At 53.4% G+C, this 21,542-nt stretch overlaps 2 protein-coding genes across 5 annotated transcripts in view; one reads left to right on the top strand and one right to left on the bottom strand.

The window, feature by feature from the left end:
* The window catches only part of CDH23 (cadherin related 23), a 31,282-nt gene extending 20,683 nt beyond the window's left edge, over positions 1-10,599 (top strand). For 2 of the 4 annotated variants that reach the window (XM_049646154.1, XM_049646152.1), the window contains 14 exons: positions 1,764-1,955; positions 2,109-2,222; positions 3,075-3,204; positions 3,313-3,564; positions 3,645-3,806; positions 5,325-5,581; positions 5,947-6,044; positions 6,458-6,578; positions 6,663-6,742; positions 6,882-6,922; positions 7,094-7,169; positions 7,637-7,766; positions 7,969-8,091; positions 9,426-10,599. In XM_049646154.1, coding sequence (XP_049502111.1) covers positions 1,764-1,955; positions 2,109-2,222; positions 3,075-3,204; positions 3,313-3,564; positions 3,645-3,806; positions 5,325-5,581; positions 5,947-6,044; positions 6,458-6,578; positions 6,663-6,742; positions 6,882-6,922; positions 7,094-7,169; positions 7,637-7,766; positions 7,969-8,091; positions 9,426-9,752 — 2,103 coding nt within the window. In that variant the 3' untranslated portion in view covers positions 9,753-10,599. Of the gene's footprint in view, positions 1-1,763; positions 1,956-2,108; positions 2,223-3,074; positions 3,205-3,312; positions 3,565-3,644; positions 3,807-5,324; positions 5,582-5,946; positions 6,045-6,457; positions 6,579-6,662; positions 6,743-6,881; positions 6,923-7,093; positions 7,170-7,636; positions 7,767-7,968; positions 8,092-8,457; positions 8,563-9,425 lie in introns of all 4 variants that reach the window. The other 2 variants (XM_049646155.1, XM_049646153.1) reach the window with 2 other exon arrangements.
* Positions 10,600-10,776: 177 nt separating this feature from the next.
* The window catches only part of PSAP (prosaposin), a 33,287-nt gene continuing 22,521 nt past the window's right edge, over positions 10,777-21,542 (bottom strand). The window contains exons 6-14 of the mRNA XM_049646168.1: positions 21,233-21,376; positions 19,865-19,921; positions 15,974-16,105; positions 14,419-14,514; positions 13,933-14,119; positions 13,693-13,850; positions 13,263-13,343; positions 12,910-13,017; positions 10,777-11,824 (exon numbers count right to left, since the gene is read on the bottom strand). Coding sequence (XP_049502125.1) covers positions 11,789-11,824; positions 12,910-13,017; positions 13,263-13,343; positions 13,693-13,850; positions 13,933-14,119; positions 14,419-14,514; positions 15,974-16,105; positions 19,865-19,921; positions 21,233-21,376 — 999 coding nt within the window. The 3' untranslated portion in view covers positions 10,777-11,788. The remainder of the gene's footprint in view (positions 11,825-12,909; positions 13,018-13,262; positions 13,344-13,692; positions 13,851-13,932; positions 14,120-14,418; positions 14,515-15,973; positions 16,106-19,864; positions 19,922-21,232; positions 21,377-21,542) is intronic.

A 21,542-nucleotide genomic window follows, 5' to 3' on the forward strand; every position in this document is an offset into this window, starting at 1 on the left:
CTCTCTCTCTCTCTCTCTCTCTCTCTCTCTCTCTCTCTCTCTCTCTCAAAATAAACTTTTTAAAAATATTGTTTAAATTGCCTTGTAAAGACAGGCAGTACTCCTTCATCTGCCCCTTCCCTCCTTCCTCTCAGCACCCAGGCCCGACCTGCCCCCTGGTGGTATAATCGGGGTGTCTCCCACTTGCTCTCTGTTCCCCAAACTTCAGCATGCCTCCACCTCTCAGAATGTCAGCATCAAGTCCTTGTCGTCACTCTGTCTCCTCTGAGAGGCCCCACAGGAGAAATCTGTCCCAGGGCTGCGCTCTAGGAAACGCTGTGCACCTACCTTGTGAGTTGCTTTTTCCAGCACCTACTGCAGTGACAGAGTAGTCCTCTTTGCACTGCCCGCCAGGGAGCTCAGAGCAGTCAGCCTATGCCAAATGACCCCGCAGGGACTTAGTGCACAAACCTGGACCCCTACCCCTCAGTTTCCATCTTCCTGCCAATCATTTTCTTTTCCTTTTAAAAAAAAGTTTTTACGTCTATTTATTCTGAGAGAGAGAGAGAGCACACGCGCACACAAGCAGGAGAAGGGCAGGGAGTGAGGGAGGGAGAGAATCCCAAGCAGCTTCTGTGTTGTCAGCACAGAGCCCGACGCAGGGCTTGATCCCACAAACCACAAGATCATGACCCAAGCCAAGATCAAGAAGAGTCAGACACTCAACTGACTGAGCCACCCAGGTGCCGCCATTTTCTTTTTCTTTACCCCGATTTTTTTTAACTTGTTTGCTCTTATTATAACTTATACATTCTTATAAATTGTCTCAAATCTTTTTATGTGGAACGAGGTAAGGTATAAATTAATAATAATCTAGTTCTTTTTCCACAACAAAGGCCCATTTGCTACGTTTTTCCCTTCAAGACTCCAAATTTTGAAAGATTTGTGTCTCGCAGAGAACCAGCTGCGTTAAGTAATTACCTATTTGTCATCCCACTTTTCATTAATTAGATGTAACTGCCATTCAGAGTTTCTGATCGTCATGATCAGTGAGATAAACAGTGAAACCATGCTGAGCTGATAATTTTCCAGCTAAAAGCCAAGAAACTTGCTCTTTGCCTTGTGCCTGTACAGCTTATTATGGGTCAGTATATGATACCCATCAGATTTGCTGATATCTGAGACTTCACTCAAGGGAATCAGGAGACTGAGGTCCAGAGACGTGAAGTGGTGTGTCCAAGTCACGTGGTGAATTAGACCAGAACCCAAGTGTCCTCTCTATCCACCCATTGTCAGCCTACCAGCCTATCCCTCATTTTCATGTACCCCATTGGGTAGACGGTGTTGTCTGGGGACACCTAAGGCTCCTGTGATTAGGGTAGCAGAGAGCAAGACAGACCGAGCAACAGAATGGTGGCTGTGGCCTCAGCTTTTGGGTTCCCCTTCTGCCTTCCAAATCTCAGCATGCAATGGGATCCGAGGGACGGGGGAAGGCCCTGGAAGGGCAATAACCCTGAAAGACTTTGAAGCGTGGTGGATGGAGACCAGCTGGGACCATCACTGGGTAGTGGAGTGGGGGTGGGGTGAAGGGACGCTCTAGCAGATGCCGAGACTCCAGGAGAGTCCAGCTAAGCAGGCAGGCGTTTCCTAAGGATGCCAGAAGGTGGCAAGGGCATTCTGCTAAGTGAGGACAAAGCACAAGAGCTCCATCCAGGCGTGGGAGCTGGCATTCTCTCAGATGGCCAAGGAGCCTCCCTGCCATGCCCCTCCACCCCCCACCACAGGAGATCCCGCTGCGCTCCAATGTATATGAGGTCTATGCCACAGACAAGGACGAGGGCCTCAACGGGGCCGTGCGCTACAGCTTTCTGAAGACGGCTGGCAACCGGGACTGGGAGTACTTCACCATCGACCCCATAAGCGGCCTCATCCAGACCGCTCAGCGCCTGGACCGCGAGAAACAGGCTGTGTACAGCGTAAGGGGGCGGGCCCCAATGCGAGGGGCGGGGCCAAGAGAGGGGCTGTCCTCTAGGCGCAGGGCCACCACCTCCCCACCTAGAATGCCCACAAGGGCGGTGACCTGGCCCCCAGGGAGTGCCCTCCTCTGACTGTACCCCTCCACCCCCCAGCTCATCCTGGTGGCCAGCGACTTGGGCCAGCCAGTGCCATACGAGACCATGCAGCCGCTGCAAGTGGCCCTGGAGGACATCGACGACAACGAACCTCTCTTTGTGAGGCCCCCGGTGAGCTCGCCCATTCCCCCTCCCCCCAACCCGCACCCACACAGGGACTCCCCGCCTGCAAGTACACACGCAGGGCTCTCCTGTGCACACTGTGCCATATACATGTGGTTACGTTCAGAAACTGCATGCACTTCCTACAACATTTATTGAGCTGCTGCTATTTCAAGGCACTACCCAGCAGTCAAAAAAGCAGGCAAATACGCCTGACCCCTAGAGCTATAACTCACCTAATTGCACGCACAAGAGCACACAGGAAACCTGAAATTGAGCTCCGCTTCACCAAGCTGGGGCCAGCCGAGCTGCTCGTGTAGACTCATACTCCACAACTTGATGGGGTTTTTTCTTGTGGGCACATGGGGGTGACATTCCCTGGAGGCTCTGAGTGCACATCCATGTGCATATAAGAGTGTGCCCCCTTGGGGCACCTGGGTGGCTGGGTTACGCGTCCGACTTCGCTCTAGGTCATGATCTTGTTCCCAAGTTCGAGCCCCACATCAGGCACTGTGCTGACAGCTCAGAGCCTGGACCCTGCTTCAGATTCTGTGTCTCCCTCTCTCTCTGCCCCTTCCCCACTCAAGCTCTGTCTCTCTCGGTCTCAAAAATATAAGTATTTTTAAAAAAAAAAAATTTTTTTTTTTTTAAAAGAGTGTGCCCCCTTGTTCAAACATCCATTCAGGTGCTGGGATACTTCATAGAACCTGCCAGACCAGGCCCAGCCCACGCTCCCCTGAGGTTACAGAGGTCCTGCTCACCCCACAAGCCTTGGGCAATAAAGTCCCTCAGCACCTACAAAGGTACTGCGCAAGGTCCTTTGGCCTTGGCCCTCATTTGACATCCCCCTCCCCCCTGCAGAAAGGCAGCCCCCAGTACCAGTTGCTGACAGTGCCTGAGCACTCGCCACGTGGCACCCTCGTGGGCAACGTGACAGGCGCCGTGGATGCAGACGAGGGCCCCAACGCCATCGTGTACTACTTCATTGCAGGTGGGGCCTGCCAGGGCTAGTGCCCTACCTACCCTGGGGCTGGAGATGACCCAAATATGCCCCACCCCAGCCCTGCCCCTTCACCCTGTGCCGTGGTCCCATCCTCAGCCGGCAACGAAGAGAAGAACTTCCATCTGCAGCCTGACGGGCGTCTGCTGGTGCTGCGGGACCTGGACCGGGAGCGTGAAGCCGTCTTCTCCTTCATCGTCAAGGCCTCAAGCAATCGCAGCTGGACACCTCCCCGTGGGCCCTCCCCAGCCCTCGACCTGGTCACTGACCTCACCCTGCAGGAGGTGCGCGTCGTGCTAGAAGACATCAACGACCAGCCCCCGCGCTTCACCAAGGCTGAGTACACTGCAGGTGCAGGGGCCAGAGCCTGGGTCTGGGGGGCGGGGCGGCCCCTGCCCTGCCGCTTACACCCACCTGCCCATTCTCTGCAGGAGTGGCCACCGATGCCAAGGTGGGCTCAGAGTTGATCCAGGTGCTGGCCCTGGACGCAGACGTTGGCAACAACAGCCTGGTCTTCTACAGCATCCTGGCCATCCACTACTTCCGGGCCCTTGCCAATGACTCTGAGGACGTGGGCCAGGTCTTCACCATGGGTAGGAGCCTCCACCCAAGACCTCTGTCACTGCATGGACTGTAGTCTGGAGGAGATGGGGTCTGTGTGGGCACCACAGGGTATGAGTGGCTGGCCAGCCAGCCATGTCAGTCCTTCGGTCCACCCACCCATCTGGCCATCGTTCAGCCAGCTATTTGTTAATCCGTTCATTCACCCACCGATCTTTCTAGTCTCTGATCCCCCTTTCCATCTCTACATCTACCCACCCACTTTCTCCTTCCTTCCATCTCTCCCATCTTCTCATCCATTATTCATCCATCCGTTCACCCACCCGTGTGTCAGTCAGCCCATCCATGCATCCATCTACCCATCTACCCATCTGTCCATTCATCCACCTTCCCATCCTCCTTTTGGTGTGTCCACCTATCTTCCTATTTATGTACCTCCCCCTCCCCCGGGCCAGGCACTGTGCTAAGCACTGAGGAGCCAGAATTCAAAGAGCACATATGTACCTGAAAACGTGCATGTTTACTTGTGCATCGGCCTGTGTGGACAACTGAGCCTCTTGGGTCACGTTCTGCAAGGCCTGGAGGGTGTCCCATTACCCAAAACCTTCCCCATTCTTCTCGCCTACAGGGGTCAGTCTAGACTCCTTGGCCTGGCTTTCAAAGCTCACCAGGTGTTCCTCCTGGTCCCCTCTCTTCCTGGCTCCACAGCCCCCCACTATCTATAAGGGCCCCATGCCCACCCAAGCTGAGCCCCTCACCACTCACTCCTTCAGCCTGTTCTGTACCATCCTCCATTGGCCTTCGCCCTGTCTTCACTTCCTGAAATCCCATCTTGACCTTCACCTCTGTCTTCAGATATGCTCCCCCTAACCATCCTCTGAAGGCTAATTCACAACCAGTCACACAACCAGACATCATCCCTATGTCCTCTCATCTCCTACTGCTTAGTTTGGTAACTTAAGACACTGAGGGGCTGTGTACCTTGCCAAAGGTCACACAGCGAGAAAGTGGCAGATCTCGAACCCAGGTCTATGGTCTTCTAAGAGAAGACTGCTGTACGACCTCTGGTTATGTCTCTAGTATGGTTGTGGAATTCTGAAGTGCACGTGTGTGTGACGGAGACAGACACCGAGGTGTTCACACGTCTCCCATCGCCCCTGCCTGGGACAGTGGAGTCCCAAACTTGTCACCCTTGGGACACTGCAGCCCACAGTTGTGTTTTAACTTGCAGTGTTTAAATAAAACCTTAGAAATCTCTAGAAGCACCGGTTGTGGCAGCACTGGCTGCGTTCTCCCAGGATAATAATCCACCAAGTGGAGGTCAGAACTGCTGCTCCTTCAGATGAACAGAACACTCATGCTCACTTGTCCCCCCCCTCCCCCCACCTTCTCTGTCAGCTTCGCTCTGCTAGGCCCTGCGGGGACTTGTGGCCTGAGATGCAGCCTCCCCTCAGTGTGTCCAAATGCCCCTGGCCCTTGCCCCTCCCCAGGGGATTGAGGGGCACTGGGTGGCCCCTGAGCTGCACCCTGCCCGCGGGCTCTTCCTGCAGGGAGTGTGGATGGCATCCTGCGTACCTTTGACCTCTTCATGGCCTACAGCCCTGGCTACTTTGTGGTGGACATTGTGGCCCGGGACCTCGCAGGCCACAATGACACGGCCATCATCGGCATCTATATCCTGAGGGATGACCAGCGTGTTAAGATCGTCATTAACGAGATCCCCGACCGCGTGCGTGGCTTTGAGGAGGAGTTCATCCGCCTGCTCTCCAATATCACCGGTGCCATTGTCAACACTGATGACGTGCAGGTGCCCCATGGAACCCACCCTGGGTCTGCGGGCTATGAGGGGAGGAGGACCACGCCACAGGGATGGGGCACTGCCACTGCGGAGAGGTCAGGGGAATGAAGGGGGGTCTCTGTAGCCCCTCAGTCATTCCCTAGCTACATGGCCTTGGGAAAGTCCTTCCACGTCTCTAGCCATCAGCATCCTTACCTGTAAAAATAGGGCCAGTGACAGCACCTGGCCCACCCAATGCAGCCAAGCGACTGACATCACGCGTGGTCCTCCATGAGCACTCAGCAGTGATAGGTTTATCGGCAGGGTAGGCCAGGAGCAGCTCCCCATCCCATTCCTTGTTCCTGCCACGCCCCCTGACACTTCTTCTCACCTAGTTCCATGTGGACAAGAAGGGTCGGGTGAACTTCGCACAGACAGAGCTGCTCATCCACGTGGTGAATCGTGACACCAACCGCATCCTGGACGTGGACCGGTGGGTGGGGTCCGGTCGGTCCACCTGCCTGCCTGGAGCCGGGGAGGGGACCCACCAAAAGAGGCCGATAACACCATCAGGCCTGCTGTGTGGGGCTCTCGCCCAGAGGTGGGCAGGGCTAGTAGAGAGTAGTTTGCGGGTGTGAGCAGAGCTCCACCCCTCTGAGTCCAACTCTCCCCATCTGTAAAATGGGAGTATTACATGGATGGTGAGGAAACAAGCAGGATCCTGTATGAGGAGTGGTAAACCCTGTAAGATACAAAACCATTCTAGCTGAGTGGGATTTGATCTTGCAAAGCTTGGTGGGGGTGAATCTGGGGGTCGGAGGCAGGAGCTCAGCAGAGCCTTCTGAGTGGGATGAGTTCTTGAGGAATGGCTGAAGAGGGAAGCTGAGGCCCCCTCCCCTCGCTCAGGGTGATCCAGATGATTGATGAGAACAAGGAGCAGCTGCGGAACCTCTTCCGCAACTACAATGTCCTGGACGTGCAGCCTGCCATCTCTGCCCGCTTGCCCGACGACATGTCCGCCCTGCAGGTAGGTACTCCTGGTGGCGCCCCACCTCACCACCCCTCTGCCCTGGGTGCTCTCGCCCACTCACGCCTGGCCCCACTCCCCCAGATGGCGATCATTGTCTTGGCCATCCTCCTCTTCCTGGCTGCCATGCTGTTCATCCTCATGAACTGGTACTACAGGACCGTGTGAGTGACTCCTCCACCTCCCTGCCCTGGGAAAGGCTGACCAGCCCTGCTCCTGGGACAGTCACAGAGGCAGGCAGGGCCCTGAGGTGCCAGCCCCACCCAGCCTCCTTCACCAGCCCCTCTCTCTGCTTCTCTCTAGACACAAGAGGAAGCTCAAAGCCATTGTAGCTGGCTCGGCAGGTGAGCAAGGGCTACAATGGGGGACTGAGGCGGGGCGGGGGGGGGGGGGGGGGGTGAGGATGACAAGGCAGGAGGGGCCTCTGGGGGCCTAGAGTGCCTACCTAGGCCTCATAAGGCTGGCTCAGGCTCCACCAGCCACAGCAGGGTGCCTCCCTCCCCTCCATGCCCCAGAACTTCTCCCTACAGGAAATCGTGGTTTCATTGACATCATGGACATGCCCAACACCAACAAGTATTCCTTCGACGGGTGAGTGGGGCCCCTGAGACCTCAGGGTCACTTTGAGGAGGCATGCCCAGGACCCAGTGGGAGCGGATTGTCTGACACCCCTCAAGCTCTGAGGGACCAGACCAGCTAAAATCTGGGGTGTGGGTGCCCCCTGGTGGCCAGCTTTCTCTATAAAGTGGTGGCTGAGCTGGGATTGGGATCAACACCCCAATTGGGCCCCCAGTTCCAGCAGACACAGACTTGGACTCCAGGTGCAGAGTGAGGCCTCTGTACCAAAACTAATCGAGATCAACATGTCCTGGTTCTTGAGGGATCCTAGCGTGGCTGTGCGCCCAAATGCAATGGGCTAGGGGCCTACTTCTCAAGGCCATGAACCTCCAGTCCCAGGAAGGTACTACCGTTGGCCAAAGAAAAGAGCAGGGGTTAGTGGTTAAGCTACAAGGGCATCTGTCCCTCCGCACCCCACCCACCCCACTCCCCACCTGCAGGGCCAACCCCGTGTGGCTGGATCCTTTCTGCCGGAACCTGGAGCTGGCCGCCCAGGCTGAGCATGAGGACGACCTGCCGGAGAACCTGAGTGAGATCGCAGACCTATGGAATAGCCCCACCCGCACCCATGTGAGCCCTGGCCAGAGCTAGGGGCAGGGGGTGGACAACCGTGCGGGACGGGGTGGAGGTAAAGCAGGTCTTTGCCACTGCCTGCCAAGGAGCTGGGTTCCTTGGGGGATGAGGGTGGCGGGTTGTATCCACTACCCTGGGTGTGTGTACATACGTGTGCATGCGGTCTACCTCTGCTCCGGCTAATGTCCCCTCTCCCCAGGGAACTTTTGGGCGTGAACCAGCAGCAGTCAAGCCTGATGATGACCGGTACCTGCGGGCAGCCATCCAAGAGTACGACAACATTGCCAAGCTGGGCCAGATCATTCGGGAGGGACCCATCAAGGTGAGCCCTCCCTGCAGGCTTCTGCACCACACCCCCTCAGGGGCCCGCACCCAGGCCTCTGGCTGAGCTCAGACCAGTTCCCCAAGATACAGGGATGGGGGAGGATCCTGGGAAACAGCTTTCTCCACCTCGAGGCTCAGAGAGGCCAGGGCATCTGGCTGACCAGGAGCTACTTCGGCCTGCAGTGGCCTGGAGCCCACGTGGGTTCTAGCTGGCCACTGTCACCAGGCTCTGCTCCCAATTCTTTCCCCTCGGATCAGGTGCCTATGTACCTTCCATCACCTCCATCTGAGTTATGGGAGTGAGCAAGGGGTATGACAGGCAGGGGAAGGCCTTGGTGGGGGGTTAACCCTCTCGCTCCCCCAGGGATCGCTGCTCAAGGTGGTCCTGGAGGATTACCTGCGGCTCAAAAAGCTCTTTGCACAGCGGATGGTGCAAAAAGCCTCCTCCTGCCATTCCTCCATCTCTGAGGTAGCCGGGCGGGCCCGGAGCTGTGTGCTGTGCCCCAGCCCTGGGGGTGTTCATTCCTTCCCTCCCTCCCTCTCTCGCTCCAGCCACCCACATCCTTCTCAATCCCTAGAGTTCAGCAGCCAGGGCCAAAGACAGCAATGGGCGGGGCCCAGGAAGTCAGCCGGCAGGCCCAGTCTACTTCCTGGGCTCTGCAGTGGGCTTTCCTAGAGTGGGTGCTGAGGAGTGTTTCTCAGACTTGAACCCCAAAAAGGTGCCTTTAAAAGGCATCTGATGTCCTTATAGGAAACAGGCTGCAGGGTCAAATGGGCCTACATAAATTTCTTTGCCTGCAATGATGTCAACACTTTAAAAATTCACTTTCTTCAAGACCCCAGATTTCCAGTTGGGCCAATTCCCAAACGGAATAGGCTAACAATGAACAGTTCCACCCAGGACAAAAGTGCCACCATGTGTTGAGTTTCTACTATATCCTATCACCCCTCCAACTTCACCTGTGGACACTCCCTTCATGTCCTGCTCAAGGACAAATTGTTGACAAATCCAGATACCAAAACTCCATCACAGGACCCTTCTCAAAGCAAATACACAAAATTCAAGATTCTCATGGGAAGCAAAAACACATCCCTAACACCCTAAGTGTCCGGGTTCCCCTCTATACCCAGTTTGAGAAACACTGCCACCAGCTGGACAGGCCAGCCCACTGCAGCACAAGCCTAGAGGTGCTTGCAGAGCTACCTGTGGGCAGTAGGAAGGAAATGGACACAGGAGGTGGGACTCTGGGGCCATCCACCTGCTCAGCCCTTGGGCATGACCTTGAGCATGGGTGGGTCTCAGAGCCATTGGGGGATCCTGGCCTCTTGCAGCTGATCCAGACTGAGCTGGAGGAGGAGCCAGGGGAGCACAGCCCCGGTCAGGGCAGCCTGCGCTTCCGCCATAAGCCGCCGACAGAGCTCAAGGGGCCTGACGGGATCCACGCGGTGCACGGCAGCACGGGCACTCTGCTGGCCACTGACCTTAACAGCCTGCCCGAGGACGACCAGAAGGGCCTGGGTCGCTCACTGGAGACGCTGACCACAGCTGAAGCCAGTGCCTTTGAGCGCAACGCCCGCACAGAGTCAGCCAAATCTACACCCCTGCACAAGCTTCGTGATGTGATCCTGGAGAGCCCCCTGGAGATCACAGAGCTATGACCAGACGGGAGCCTCGCCGGTGTGAGCAGCACCTGCCCCCATCTCTCCCAGGGCAGGACAGAGCAGGACCACAGTGTGGGCCCCTCCCCAGGCTGGCTCTGGGCGCACGACCTCGGGCTGGCCTGGTGGCAGCCCGCACCAGCTGCTCAGATTCCACTTCTGCCAGATGCCCATTCAGCACCTGACCTCTATCTTCATAAAATTTGTTATTTTTTTAAGAAAACCAAACAAAAATGTTAAGCATCTAAGGACACAGGTAAGGAGGGTCACCGGGGGCTCAGGAGCGTGAGGACCAACTCAGCCCAGGCTGAGCTCTTAAGAGGCCAAGCGGGCCCTCTTCCCCTCCCCTCCCCCCGACTTTCAGACCAGAAGAGGGAGGCCCAGAGCTGGCGTACCCTGCCTGGCCTTGGCTCCCTGACTTCAGTTCAAGTCCCAATGCATTTCTAGCACATTCCCAGCTGGACATCCAGCTAGGGGCTGACAGTGATCCCTGCCTCCCCACGTGGACATGGTCAACGTCGGTGAACGGCGTTCTCTACATTTCACTGGCTTCCCAAACGTGCCCGGCTCCTAAAGAGAAATGACTGGTGTTCTCTTGGGTTCTGAATGTGTTTGTGTGTATTCCTTTTTTAAATTAAGTTATTCCCTCAACATTTTCCCCTTGATTTTGTTTAACTGGTACTCACCGAACGTTTCTGGAATGGTCTGAATTTTAAATAAGAAAAGCAACTCACAAGGAATCAGTAGTTCATTCAATTAGCTCTGGCTCTGGTAAACTACCCTCCCTTCGGTTGGCCCAGGGAAGGGGGGAGGGTGAAGGGCAGGGCAGATCCGGGCCTGACTTTCAGGGGTTCCTTTGACCAACCACTGCGACCCTGGGTCAATCAGAGAGGAGCCAAGTAGGATTTCTTTGCCCACTCTGCTTGCCTTCTGTGGCCAAGTGGGGCTACAGGACTGCTGGACACCCACAGGTCAGAAACCAAACTCCCCTGGCTGGGGTGTTACGGAAGCACTCAGGCTCAGGTCTGGTTAACAGACTTTATTTATTATTAAATCACAGAAACTTTAGTGCAAAACAAACCAAAAAAGTCATTAAGTCCATTTAATAGCAACTTCATATCTCGCTGTCTCCTGGCACTTAGAAGTGGAAAAGAGGCGGCCAAACGGAGAGGAAGCAGGGCAGCAGCCGAGGCCCCTGGACAGCACACCCAGCAGACCCTCTACCTGAAAGCCAAAGGCTTAGGAGCTGGTCATCCACGTTTATTTGAAGGTCAGAAAGAACATCTTGGAAATGAGGGTTGGAGCAGAGAGAGCAAAGGCGGGCCCTGGGCAGCAGTACAGACGCACAAAAAAGCAAGGCTTCCACGGCCACGCAAACACAAAAGCAAGAGGTGGTCACCACTGTCCACGCTCACACGCAAAAGCAGACCCACAGGACCTCCACGTGGAGCTAGCAGATTACATTCAGGCAGGTTTGCCCCTCCCACCCAAACCCACAGAACCCCAAACAAGGCATCACCAGCAAAGACACAGGAAAGCCGAAACGAAGGTCGACACAAACCGAAGCCTCACCCAGGTCTCCTGAGCAGCTGCTTCCTAAATCCTCCCTATGGTAAAAACGCGGTTTTAAAAAGCCTAATTATTCTGAGCCTCTAATCTTTCTTATAAAACTGCCTTTGTTTTGCTGCTATGAATAGCAGCCAATCGGCCCAGAAGAGGGGCGGTCCCCGCATGGGGTAGGCAGAGGGCTCAGAACAAGGCCCGGGCCGGGACCCACCACAAGGGCAGGCTGAAAGACTCCCGGCGCACAGGACATCCTCACCTGTCTAGGCAAAGGAAAGGGACACTGAAGCGGCTATGGGTGGCAGAGGGCGAGACGCCTCCCCCACTGACGGCAATGCTACAATCAGGAGACAGGAAATGAGGGGAGGGGAGAGGGGGTCCTATTTTTATAACAGAGTCGACAGATCTGTGTTCACTGCCCCCAGACGCACAAGTAGGAAAAGATGCTGCAGTTTCTCCAAGGAACATCCCTTCTAGTTCCACACGTGACGTTTGCAATGCTCGACAGCCTGACAGGAGAGAGGAAACTGCGTTTAGCCTTCATGTGACAAATTCCACCCCTGGCCCATTAGTGCATCAGACATCACCCAAAACCGGGACCAGCTGTCTTGTCCTGAGTCAGCTAGACAGCGCCTCATTTAAAACTGGGGAGCGCGTGTCCACCCCAGTGTTCGGGACTCCTGAGGCAAGCATCCAGGGCAGCAGCTACAAAGCACTTGCATGTTTTCCAGATGAGCACCCATGCACGTAGGGCCCAGGTCCCCTCCCATCTGATTATACTCGGGAGTCCCGGCACTCAGCAGGCGGCACGGAGGGGCCCCCAGGGCAAAACTCCCCACCCAAGTGGGTGCACACCAGCTCTGGCCCGGAGGGCAATGGCCCCTCGGGCACATCTGCCCAGAACAGCAGCAAGAGCCTACTCCTCTACTGACTGTGCTGTGGGCCAGGCCTGGAGGAACAAGGAGCCCCTTGTGGCCGGGACGGGCGTCGCCAAACTGATGCAACCACACCAGCACAGTCATGCCCCATGGTCACGAGGAACCCGCTCAAGGAAGAAAAAGTTGCACAAAGGAACATTAGGTAACCAACTGGTCCACACACGTCTCCACCCAAGAAAGCAGCGTGGGGCACCACCGGCGGCTGTGCGGTCAAGTCAGCGCCACAGCACCCTGCAACACCTGGGTGGTGCCAGCTCTCAGGACCATTCGAGAACAGCCGTCTGGCCTCAGGTGAAGATACAGGCCGAGCTTAAGACCGACCCAAGGGATAGGACTTGTGCAATCTCAGGGGTGGCCTCATGTGAATGTGAGCCTGACCCTGTCACAGGAGAATTAAAGCCAAGAACAGGAAAACAGTAGCACAAAATACTGAAGCACACCCCCACCCTTCTCAAGGGCAAGAGCGCAGTCTTCCTGCCTTTACTGGGCCAAGACAGATAAGCCTAATCGCCCCCCTGGGCCTCAGATATCCCCCACCCCCTGGACATAAAGGCAGGGCAGAGAGCTGACTGCAGAGGGGCCTACTGACACAGGACTGTCGTGGGAGCTGCCCAAATGACAAGGCAGGCCTGCGGAGCACTTGCTGGGCTACTCACATTGCACTGGGTCGCCGCCTCCATGCTCTGGCACCAGTAGCTAGGGCCCCAGACACACTTCTCAGTTCCCAAGAGAGGCTTACGGACTGCAGGGCAGGCTCCGATTTTCTATACGGTGAAAAAAGGGCAAATGGAGGAGGAAAGAATTAGATCCGCTCTACCGATCCTTTCCAAAACCAGAGATTACCGGCTTCTAGAAGCAGCTACAATCAGAGCTCTGACACGTGCTTCCAAAAAGTCAGCACTGCCGAGTGAAGTGCTGCAGGCCTAGAATGTCCTCCCACCCCCCTGCCCGAGACTCTGCCGCAACCTCAGAGGAGCCCTTCCATGCAAAGCCACCCAGAGGAACTTACCAAGCACACGAAGGAAGGGTCCATCACCTCCACCAGGACTTCGATCAGCACGGGCTCATACTCAGTCACAAACTGATCGCACTGTTAGGTAAACACAGATGCACACCCAGGTCTAAGGGTGTCCACACAGAGTGGGGGCACAAAAGGAGGGGCGCCACGCATGTTCTTCCAAAAGAATTCCTGCCACTGCCAACCCAGGACCCCCTTCCCAGATGCCCACCCACCCACACGCAGCCTCATCTCACCTGTTCCTGTTATCTCTCCCAGCCAGTGGCTCCCCCTGAGCCAACAGACTGCCTCTAAGAAACAGGTAGCTTTCCCCCCGCCCCCGCCGAAAACCTCAATCACAGGTACAATCAATGAGCTACCCCAGCCTTTGCACTCTCCAGACAGGTTCTTACATTCTGGGCCAAAGCAGCCAGGGGCATACCTGCTTCTGGTATGGGTCAGGCAGGAAGCTGCAGCCCTTCTCAAGAGCAGCCAGGATCTCCTGCTTTGTGCTGTTTTTCTCCAGGTTGTGGTCCAAATAGCTCACCAGCTTCTTGCACACCTCACAGAAGCCACCATCCTTCGGCTGAATCACGCGTACTACACACAGGGAGCACAGGCTGAGTACTGGCAGGGCCCATCAAGCCGAGGGGCCGGCCAGCCACACCCTCACCCTACTCACCAGGCAGCACAGGCAGCCCCTGGGTGGAGCAGAGATGGAGCACGCTGCACACCACTTCAGGGCTCACCTCCTGCAGGAGGATGGACAGGATGGAGGAGCCGTAAGTCTCCACCACCTCTTGGCACTCTTCAGACAAGGATACAGGCAATTTTGAGCACACGTTACCCAAAGTGTGAAGTATTTCTTCCTGAAACACAAAACAAGAGGATCGTATCAGAAGATGGAGAGGCTGGACAGGCCTAGGAAAGATTTTCAGTAATACTAACATGACCAGGAAACCAGCCAACAGCAAGATACTCTCTCCTCCCCAAAAAGACAAGACCTATGAGACAGGCCCGACCCCAGCCCAGAGGGATCCACTGGTGCGCAGGGGGTATGCAGATTCCCAGGGCTGGCGTCCACTGCCAGCGATGGCTGAGTCCACCTCTTCGGCTGCTTCTGCCTTTGGGGAACGGGGGTGCTCTAGCATTCTAGAAACGCACATACCTCGGTTTTGTTGTTGTCAATCAGCTTGACCACCTCCTTCACCACGTACTCACACATCTCGCACAAAACACTAGTCTTCTCCTGGACCATGTCCTTCTGTTGAAAGGGGAGGACAGCACTTTAATGCTGAGGTCCTCACCTCACCCTGGACCCTGCTGCTCTAAAGGGAAAGGGACACCCTGTGGCCAGGAACAAGAGATTGTCACCCAAAAGGTGGCTTCCTCCCAGTGTCCAAGTTCCCGTCCCTGCCGGTTTTACATGGTGGGAGACCCATCCCTTTGCACAATCCTCTACCACCACCACATCCCGCCACGCACCACCCCCCACCCCACAAAAACCAGTAACCCAGACTTCAGAAGACGGAAGCAGTGAAAACATCCCCCAACCCCAAAGAGCTGCCTGCATGATGTATCTGGTCACAATCATTTCATCATTCCGCAGTCATTTTGGGAAGGTGGATGGGGGAGCAGGAGAGTGAGGACTCACTTCCTGTCTACTGTTGAGAAGACAAAGCGTCAAACACATTTCAGGTCTGCCCCTAAGTGTCAAGTCTCGTTATACCCGAGACTTCTTTTCTACAGCCCGCCTTTAGTAAAGTAATCCTGCTGAGTAGAGCTTTCTAGGACAGGAGGAATGCTCTCCCCCTCTGCTGTCCAGCAGAGCAGCACGAGCCACATGTGTCTACTGAGCGCCTGAAATGTGGCTAGGGTAACCAAGGAACTGATTTTATGTAAACGTGTAGCCACATGTGGCTAGAATACAAGCTATAACTCCCCTTCATTTTCTCTGGCCAGTAATCCAGTCAGCAAGATGGGGCAGGTGGAAGTGCTTCCCCAACCCCATCTGACTTCGTAAACCTGTGGTCCACACGCTGCACATGCTGAGGGAGGACAGAGGAGGGAGATGAGACAGCCAAAGGTCAAGTGCCATGGCAACTTCAGAAGTGTGTGCGTGTGCCACGTGATAAAACGTCACGTGGCCCGGACCCTTTTAAGAACTAAACTGCAAGCCCGATGAACACTAGGACAATTTTGTTCGCCACTCCAGGTCAACGGTTTCAGGACTCCATCTCTAACACACTGCTGGACCCATAACAAGTGACGAATGTAAGCTGATTCTGGAAAACGGTGGATCTTTACTGAGTGAAGGGTACCAGGGAAACGAAAGCAGACACCCACGCATGCACGGCAGTACACCGAGAAGCTTCTGCATGAGCCCTGGGGTGTTCTGGGAGTATCAGGTTTGCACTGCGGCAACAGTGGGCAAGGTGGAGGGACACGAACATACTAGAAAAAGCTAGACGTCCTACAGATGCAGGCTGATCCTGTGAAGCACTTGGGTTTATAACCAAAGAAGTAAATGCACTCAGGGCTGGGAGAGGGGTACTGCACTGGTAGAGGGGACACCAGAAACTACTGAATGGTCTCAAACTCAAACACCTTTAGCAGCCAAGCAGGGAACCAAAAAAGCGTAAGCCTCACAGAACGTGGTATAATGTGGAGTGGCCTGGGCGTTGCACAGCCCTCGCCAGTACAAAACGAGTGACGCCAGGTACCTTAATGGGCTCCACCAGTTCCAACGCAGGGATGACGTTCTCGGAGACCACTTTGGCAGGGACCAGAGTCTGCATGGGCACCTCCTTCACTTGTTCACAGAACCCAACCAGGCCACATATCTCCCTGGGTTGCTAAAGAAGGCAGAGAAAAGGCAGTCAGATGCAGGCCTGCACCCACCACCCCCCTCAGTTCCACTCTCTAAACACAAAGGGTGGAGTGCTAGGGGAGCACCCGGGTCACAGCGTCAAGCCTGACTGCCAAACAGGCAAGATTCCTCATTGAACCTGAAGGGACTCCCACGAGTGCGGATGCACCGGTTTCACGCCGGGAGGAGGCCACGCAAAGCTGAGGGGAGAGCAGACAGAACCACATCCCTGCTCCAACCAGAGAGCGCCCCAGGAAAGCGAGACTTCTGGTGCCTGTTCCCTTTCACAGGCAATCAAATCCTCCTCCAAGCACACCTGGTCTGCTCTAGAACCTGTTTCTCGCTCTAGAACCTGTTTCTCGCTCGAGCTGGTTCACTCTCAGTAGGAAATAAGCCGCATGTTCTTTCTAGAGGAAGAACCGCCATGCCCATAAACTAAAAAAGCCAAAAATCTTGGAAATAAGACCACACTTTATCTTTCGATGGCAGGACCATTTAAAGAAGAAATGGATGGCTTTTTGGAAACTGCATTCTATTTTCACAACTGCATAAACACAGTACACACAAAAACCCAAGGTCCCAAAGCGATCAATTCTTTCAGGTCATAGATGCTCCAGATCAATCCCCTTTCCCACCCAGACAGCAAACCACAGGGAACTTGTAATTTGGACATCTTGACCGTTTCACGATGATGATGGCCAAGAGTGAGGAAAGTATACACACTCTGTATCCTTTGTGAACCAAATGCAACCAGCAACAAGCTCTGGGCCTGACAGCGATTGCCTCCCACCACCAAACCATAAAGCGTCAGGACAGGACTGCTAAAACGAGCGGTTTTGCAGAAGAGCTAGACCGTGGCTGTTGTTCACCTCGTTTTAGTATCGAGAAGTCTTCAGAATTAAGATTGGGGAAGTCTGAAATGTATCCTAAATACCCTGTCTTTGGCACACTTTAAGTATGGGGAGAGAAACCAGAATGGGGCCAAAGACAAAGACTCAAGAGGTATGTGGCTGCTTTGTCTCAGATGAGCTCGGTTCTACTAACTCCCTGGGGCAACAAGTATTTCAGCCAAAGTACTCTCCCATGAGACTTCAAAATACCTTTGAAAAATCTTTATTCCTACAGAGAAATGCCAGTGCTCAGAAGGGGGTACTGCCTCAGTAAGAATGGTCTGGGGACTTGGTCCCCATATTATGCCACCAGTGGCCTGGCTCTTGAGCCATCTGATATGGTTCTAGGATCTGCAGGACCCCATCACCCAGAGGGGCAGAAGCCACAATCAAGAGACTGTTTCCAAGTCTCTGGATCCAACAGACAGGAATAGTCTGCTCACTATTTGCAAATGATTTGCTCATGCAGCAGAAGCATTTCTGAGGTGATGAAAAACAGGACTAAAGACATGCAATGCCCTCAGTCATCACAGAAACAAGGTGTCCCACTGGAAGTCAGGCCTACAATTAAGGAAACAGTCATCTCCGGGGTCACCTATGGTTCCCCATCATCACATTGGCGGCATGCACATGGCCAGCTGGGTGCTGGTTTTTAACCAGAGTCCAAGCCCTGCTCGCTTCCTTTTCTGGCCCCTTGAAGGGGAGATGAGACCCCCCCCAAATCACAGGGGAGAAATGCAGAAGCTCCCCCACCAGCCTACATATTAACACAGGTCATGCCATTAAAAAAAAAAAAAAAAAAAAAAAAAAAAATTGAGCAAAATTAACTACAAGAAGCAGCAGACCACTACTACAAGCAAATCCCCCATCACATACCTGATCCTGCTGTTGAACAAAAAAACAGGAAATCGGAGATGAAAATAAGAGAAAGGAAAGGACACAACAGTTAAGAAAAAATTAAAATAACAACGTCTGTTAACCAAGGTTGTAAGGATGTCACCAGAAGTTCAGGGGAAACCTTGCAGTCACAAATCAGCAACCTACCTTGTTCCTATTATTTCAGGGGGCACTGAGAGTTATTGTGGCCCTCAAGGGACAGAGCACACTGTCCAGCTTGTGTGTGCACTGTCCCCATGCTCCCGCCACACCAAATCATGCTCAAAAACACAGGGCAACAGGTCCCAGGAAATGCCAGGTGATGAGGAGCTCTCCATCCTCAGGAGCCTCAGTCCACCGTGCCTGCAAGGCCTTCCCCTCAGGTGGTAAGCAGCAAAGTGGGACAAGACACAGGAGTGCCCAAATCGGGGGTGTGTGCTGGAATATACACCCAGAGGGGTCAGGGGTCCTGAACCACACACCCTCTGCTGCCTCGGCCTCAGGGCGCCAAATGCCAGCCTGGAAGGCCGATCTGACAACAAATCAACAGTTAGTTCTCTCTACTAAGGGAGAAACGGGGATGTGCCTGTCTATCTAACTGGTAGGGTGCTCATCATGCTTTTGATCCCAAAAGCAAACCTCAAAGCAATCTAAACATCCAAAGGGGACTGGTTACATACATGTTCCACCCAAACAGGTTATGCAGCCACTTAAAAATCCTTTTGTACCAGAATGTTTAATGACCAATAAAACACATTTTTGAGCAAATAACTGTAAACTACAAAGTTTAAAGTACTATATAACCGTATGACCCCACTGCTATTTTTTTTTAAACCACAAATGATTTTTGATTTGGGATGTATTACACGTATTTTCAAAAAACATCTATGCAGTAAATCTTTTATCATGAGAAAATTTTACTATTTAGCTATGAGAAAGCACTTAACCAAATCGAGTCAAATCAAAGGCTTATTGATTTCCTCCTCTAGCTCCATGTCTTTGTAAGCTGCCTCTAAACTACTTTTAGAACAAGGCATGTTGTAATAATAATCCCAATGCCTGGCCGGGAGCCCTTGAGCAATTACAGCAGGGCCCTGACAGAGTAAATCTTTCAGGCATTGCAGGCTGTGAGGTCTCAACTATTCAACTCTGTTGTTGCAGCACAAAATGGGATGAGCATCACTGAGACCCAGCAGAACTTTACAAAAACAGTGGTGGGCCACAGTTTGCGGACCCCTGGTTGGAGAACAAACTCAAGGACCCACACAGGTCAATCTCAACACAGTCAGAAAGTCAGCAGGATAGAGACAAAGTGCAACCCACCCCCTCAACTCCAGCAGCTTAGATCTCAGGAAGCCAGGGCATGTTCCCAATTTAAGAATACCATCACATCACCCTGATTCGTACAACAGTTTTCTGCGTGGAGCTAACTAGCTCATGTCCACGATCAAGATTTTCTACCTCTAGTAAGGGAGGGATGCCCATACCACCCAGAAGCATCAGAAGCAAGTGCAGGAGTTAGGAACTCAGGCAGCAGCTAGAGCTAACACTGCTGCAGAGTGCAGGACCAACTGTGGGAGGCGGGATTCCCCTGCACCTGCGAACTCCAGCTGCAACGAAGCAATTCTCAGCCCTGGCCTACCTACCAGAGCAGACTATTCCCACCGGCCCCAGGGTGAAAGGCAGATACCAGAAATCTGATAGCCAGCTCACATATGCACAGGCAAACAAATCACCAGGAAGCCATCAGGGCAGTCCTGGGGGTTGAGCTGCCTCAGCCTTCTCCCTGGCTGGGGAAGGTAAAGGGGAGGAGGTACTGAGTTGCAGGTAGAGAGTCTGCTGGTTGAAGAAGGTTCGTTTTGACCCAATTCGTTATCTGAAGGGAAAAAGGGAAAACTAAACCATGTAATTTTCAAAATCCTGAGAATCACGGAGTTTGAGACAAAGAATGCTAACAGGGAGCCTCCCCTGCCACCTACCATGTGCATCATCATCTGGACAGCAATGTCAGAATACTGGTTGATATAGTTCTTGCACTGAGGAGAGAGAAACAGGTTGTCAGTGACACTTAATTGCCACAACGAGACACCAAAACCCCAGCATTTCCGACAATGTCAACAGGCAACTATCAAGCAGTTTCCAAGAGGAGAGTCTTACAAACGTCTGAGATAAAAATGGCAATGTGCTTATCCTGTACGTTATAGGAAAAGGTGTGCAAAAAGTGTTTTGAAAATGTGTCCCGAAGGCCCTTAGAGAGAAGGTCCTCCAATCTCCTTTTATAGCCCAAACTTGCCCCAAGATCATACAGCAACTGCTCAGGAGCAATTCTGAACATGGCTACAAGACATGCCACTACAAACACGAAGTGACTTTTCAGACCCATTCACACATTCCTAGACAAGGTTATAAAGTTAAAACCCAGCAGAACCAAGTTATAATGATTTTCAGCACACCTACTTTCATACACATCTAGTTATTGCCTCTAGACCTTCACAGAATAGCCCTGGTCCACAGTGAGGAAACCAAGGGAAACAGGCAGCCCTCACACAGGGTTGAACTGGGAAACCAAGTCAGACTGTGATATGCAAAGATACTTCAATGAGGCCAAAAGACTCCCGACAGAAAAGAACCCAGAGCTCCCAGAACCAGCCATTCCTACCCAGGAAGGCTGCTCTAGATCCTAGACCCATGGAGTTATTACAACCAGCTTCCCTACATCCAGTCTAGCCAAGGTTGTTCGGTTGCTGGATACAAAACTAGCATTTTGGCTTTACGTGTCAATTTCATAGGCCCCTGGTTAAAGTGAACAGGGTCCAAGAAATGAAACCCCCTAAGAATCTAACAAAATGAGTTTCTTAGCCTGCAGGACTAATATTCAGCAAGGTAAGGAAAGCATCCCAGGTGCATCTGCTGTAAGACAGCCTGCACGGCTTCCCAAGGACAACAAGCCCACTGGCTGTGGGGAAGGCACACCTACAGCTATGAATATGTAACAGCCAGGCTTCTAAAAACAGGGTTATAAAGGATTCTAATGTTCCTTATACATATGGTGACTGGGAGGGGAAAAAATTCTTCACAAAAGTGGTCTCCTTATACTACTTTATTCCAAATGTTTTGTTACATATACAAATTCAAGTAACCAACAAAGCATTTAAGTACCCACCAACTATTCCAGATGCTTTCTGGAAAAAAGGAAACAGGAGTTGTTTGAACAATCTCTTCCTCAAAGCCCTTGGGTTGGAACTTAAAATGGTACCTCAGGAATTGAATTTTTCTTGGCTCCCCCACTCCAGAGCCCAGGTCCCAGGCCCAGGACATCCTCCAATGCATGAGGAGATAAGGCTCACCATGTCGGCCATGCCAGGCCCCAGGAGGTCACACTGCTCCTTGGCATGGTCCACCAAGGCCTCGACAAAGGTGGAGTTGGTCCTTACAGCATTCTGGATATCAGTCACCATCTGGATGCAGTCCTGGCAAACGTCCCCACCAGCCTACAGTGACAGGGGTTGATGGGTGGGTGGGATGGGGTGTCAGGCTGGAAACACTGCTCCTATGATAACTAAGAGGATTCAAATTCCCAAGAGAATTTCCTTATGTGTTCATGACCACAGCACCAGTGACTTACTGAACAGTTGTAGGTTTTTAAAAGGTGTTTTG

Source organism: Panthera uncia, chromosome D2 (genome assembly GCF_023721935.1).
Source record: "Panthera uncia isolate 11264 chromosome D2, Puncia_PCG_1.0, whole genome shotgun sequence".
NCBI lineage: Eukaryota > Metazoa > Chordata > Mammalia > Carnivora > Felidae > Panthera > Panthera uncia.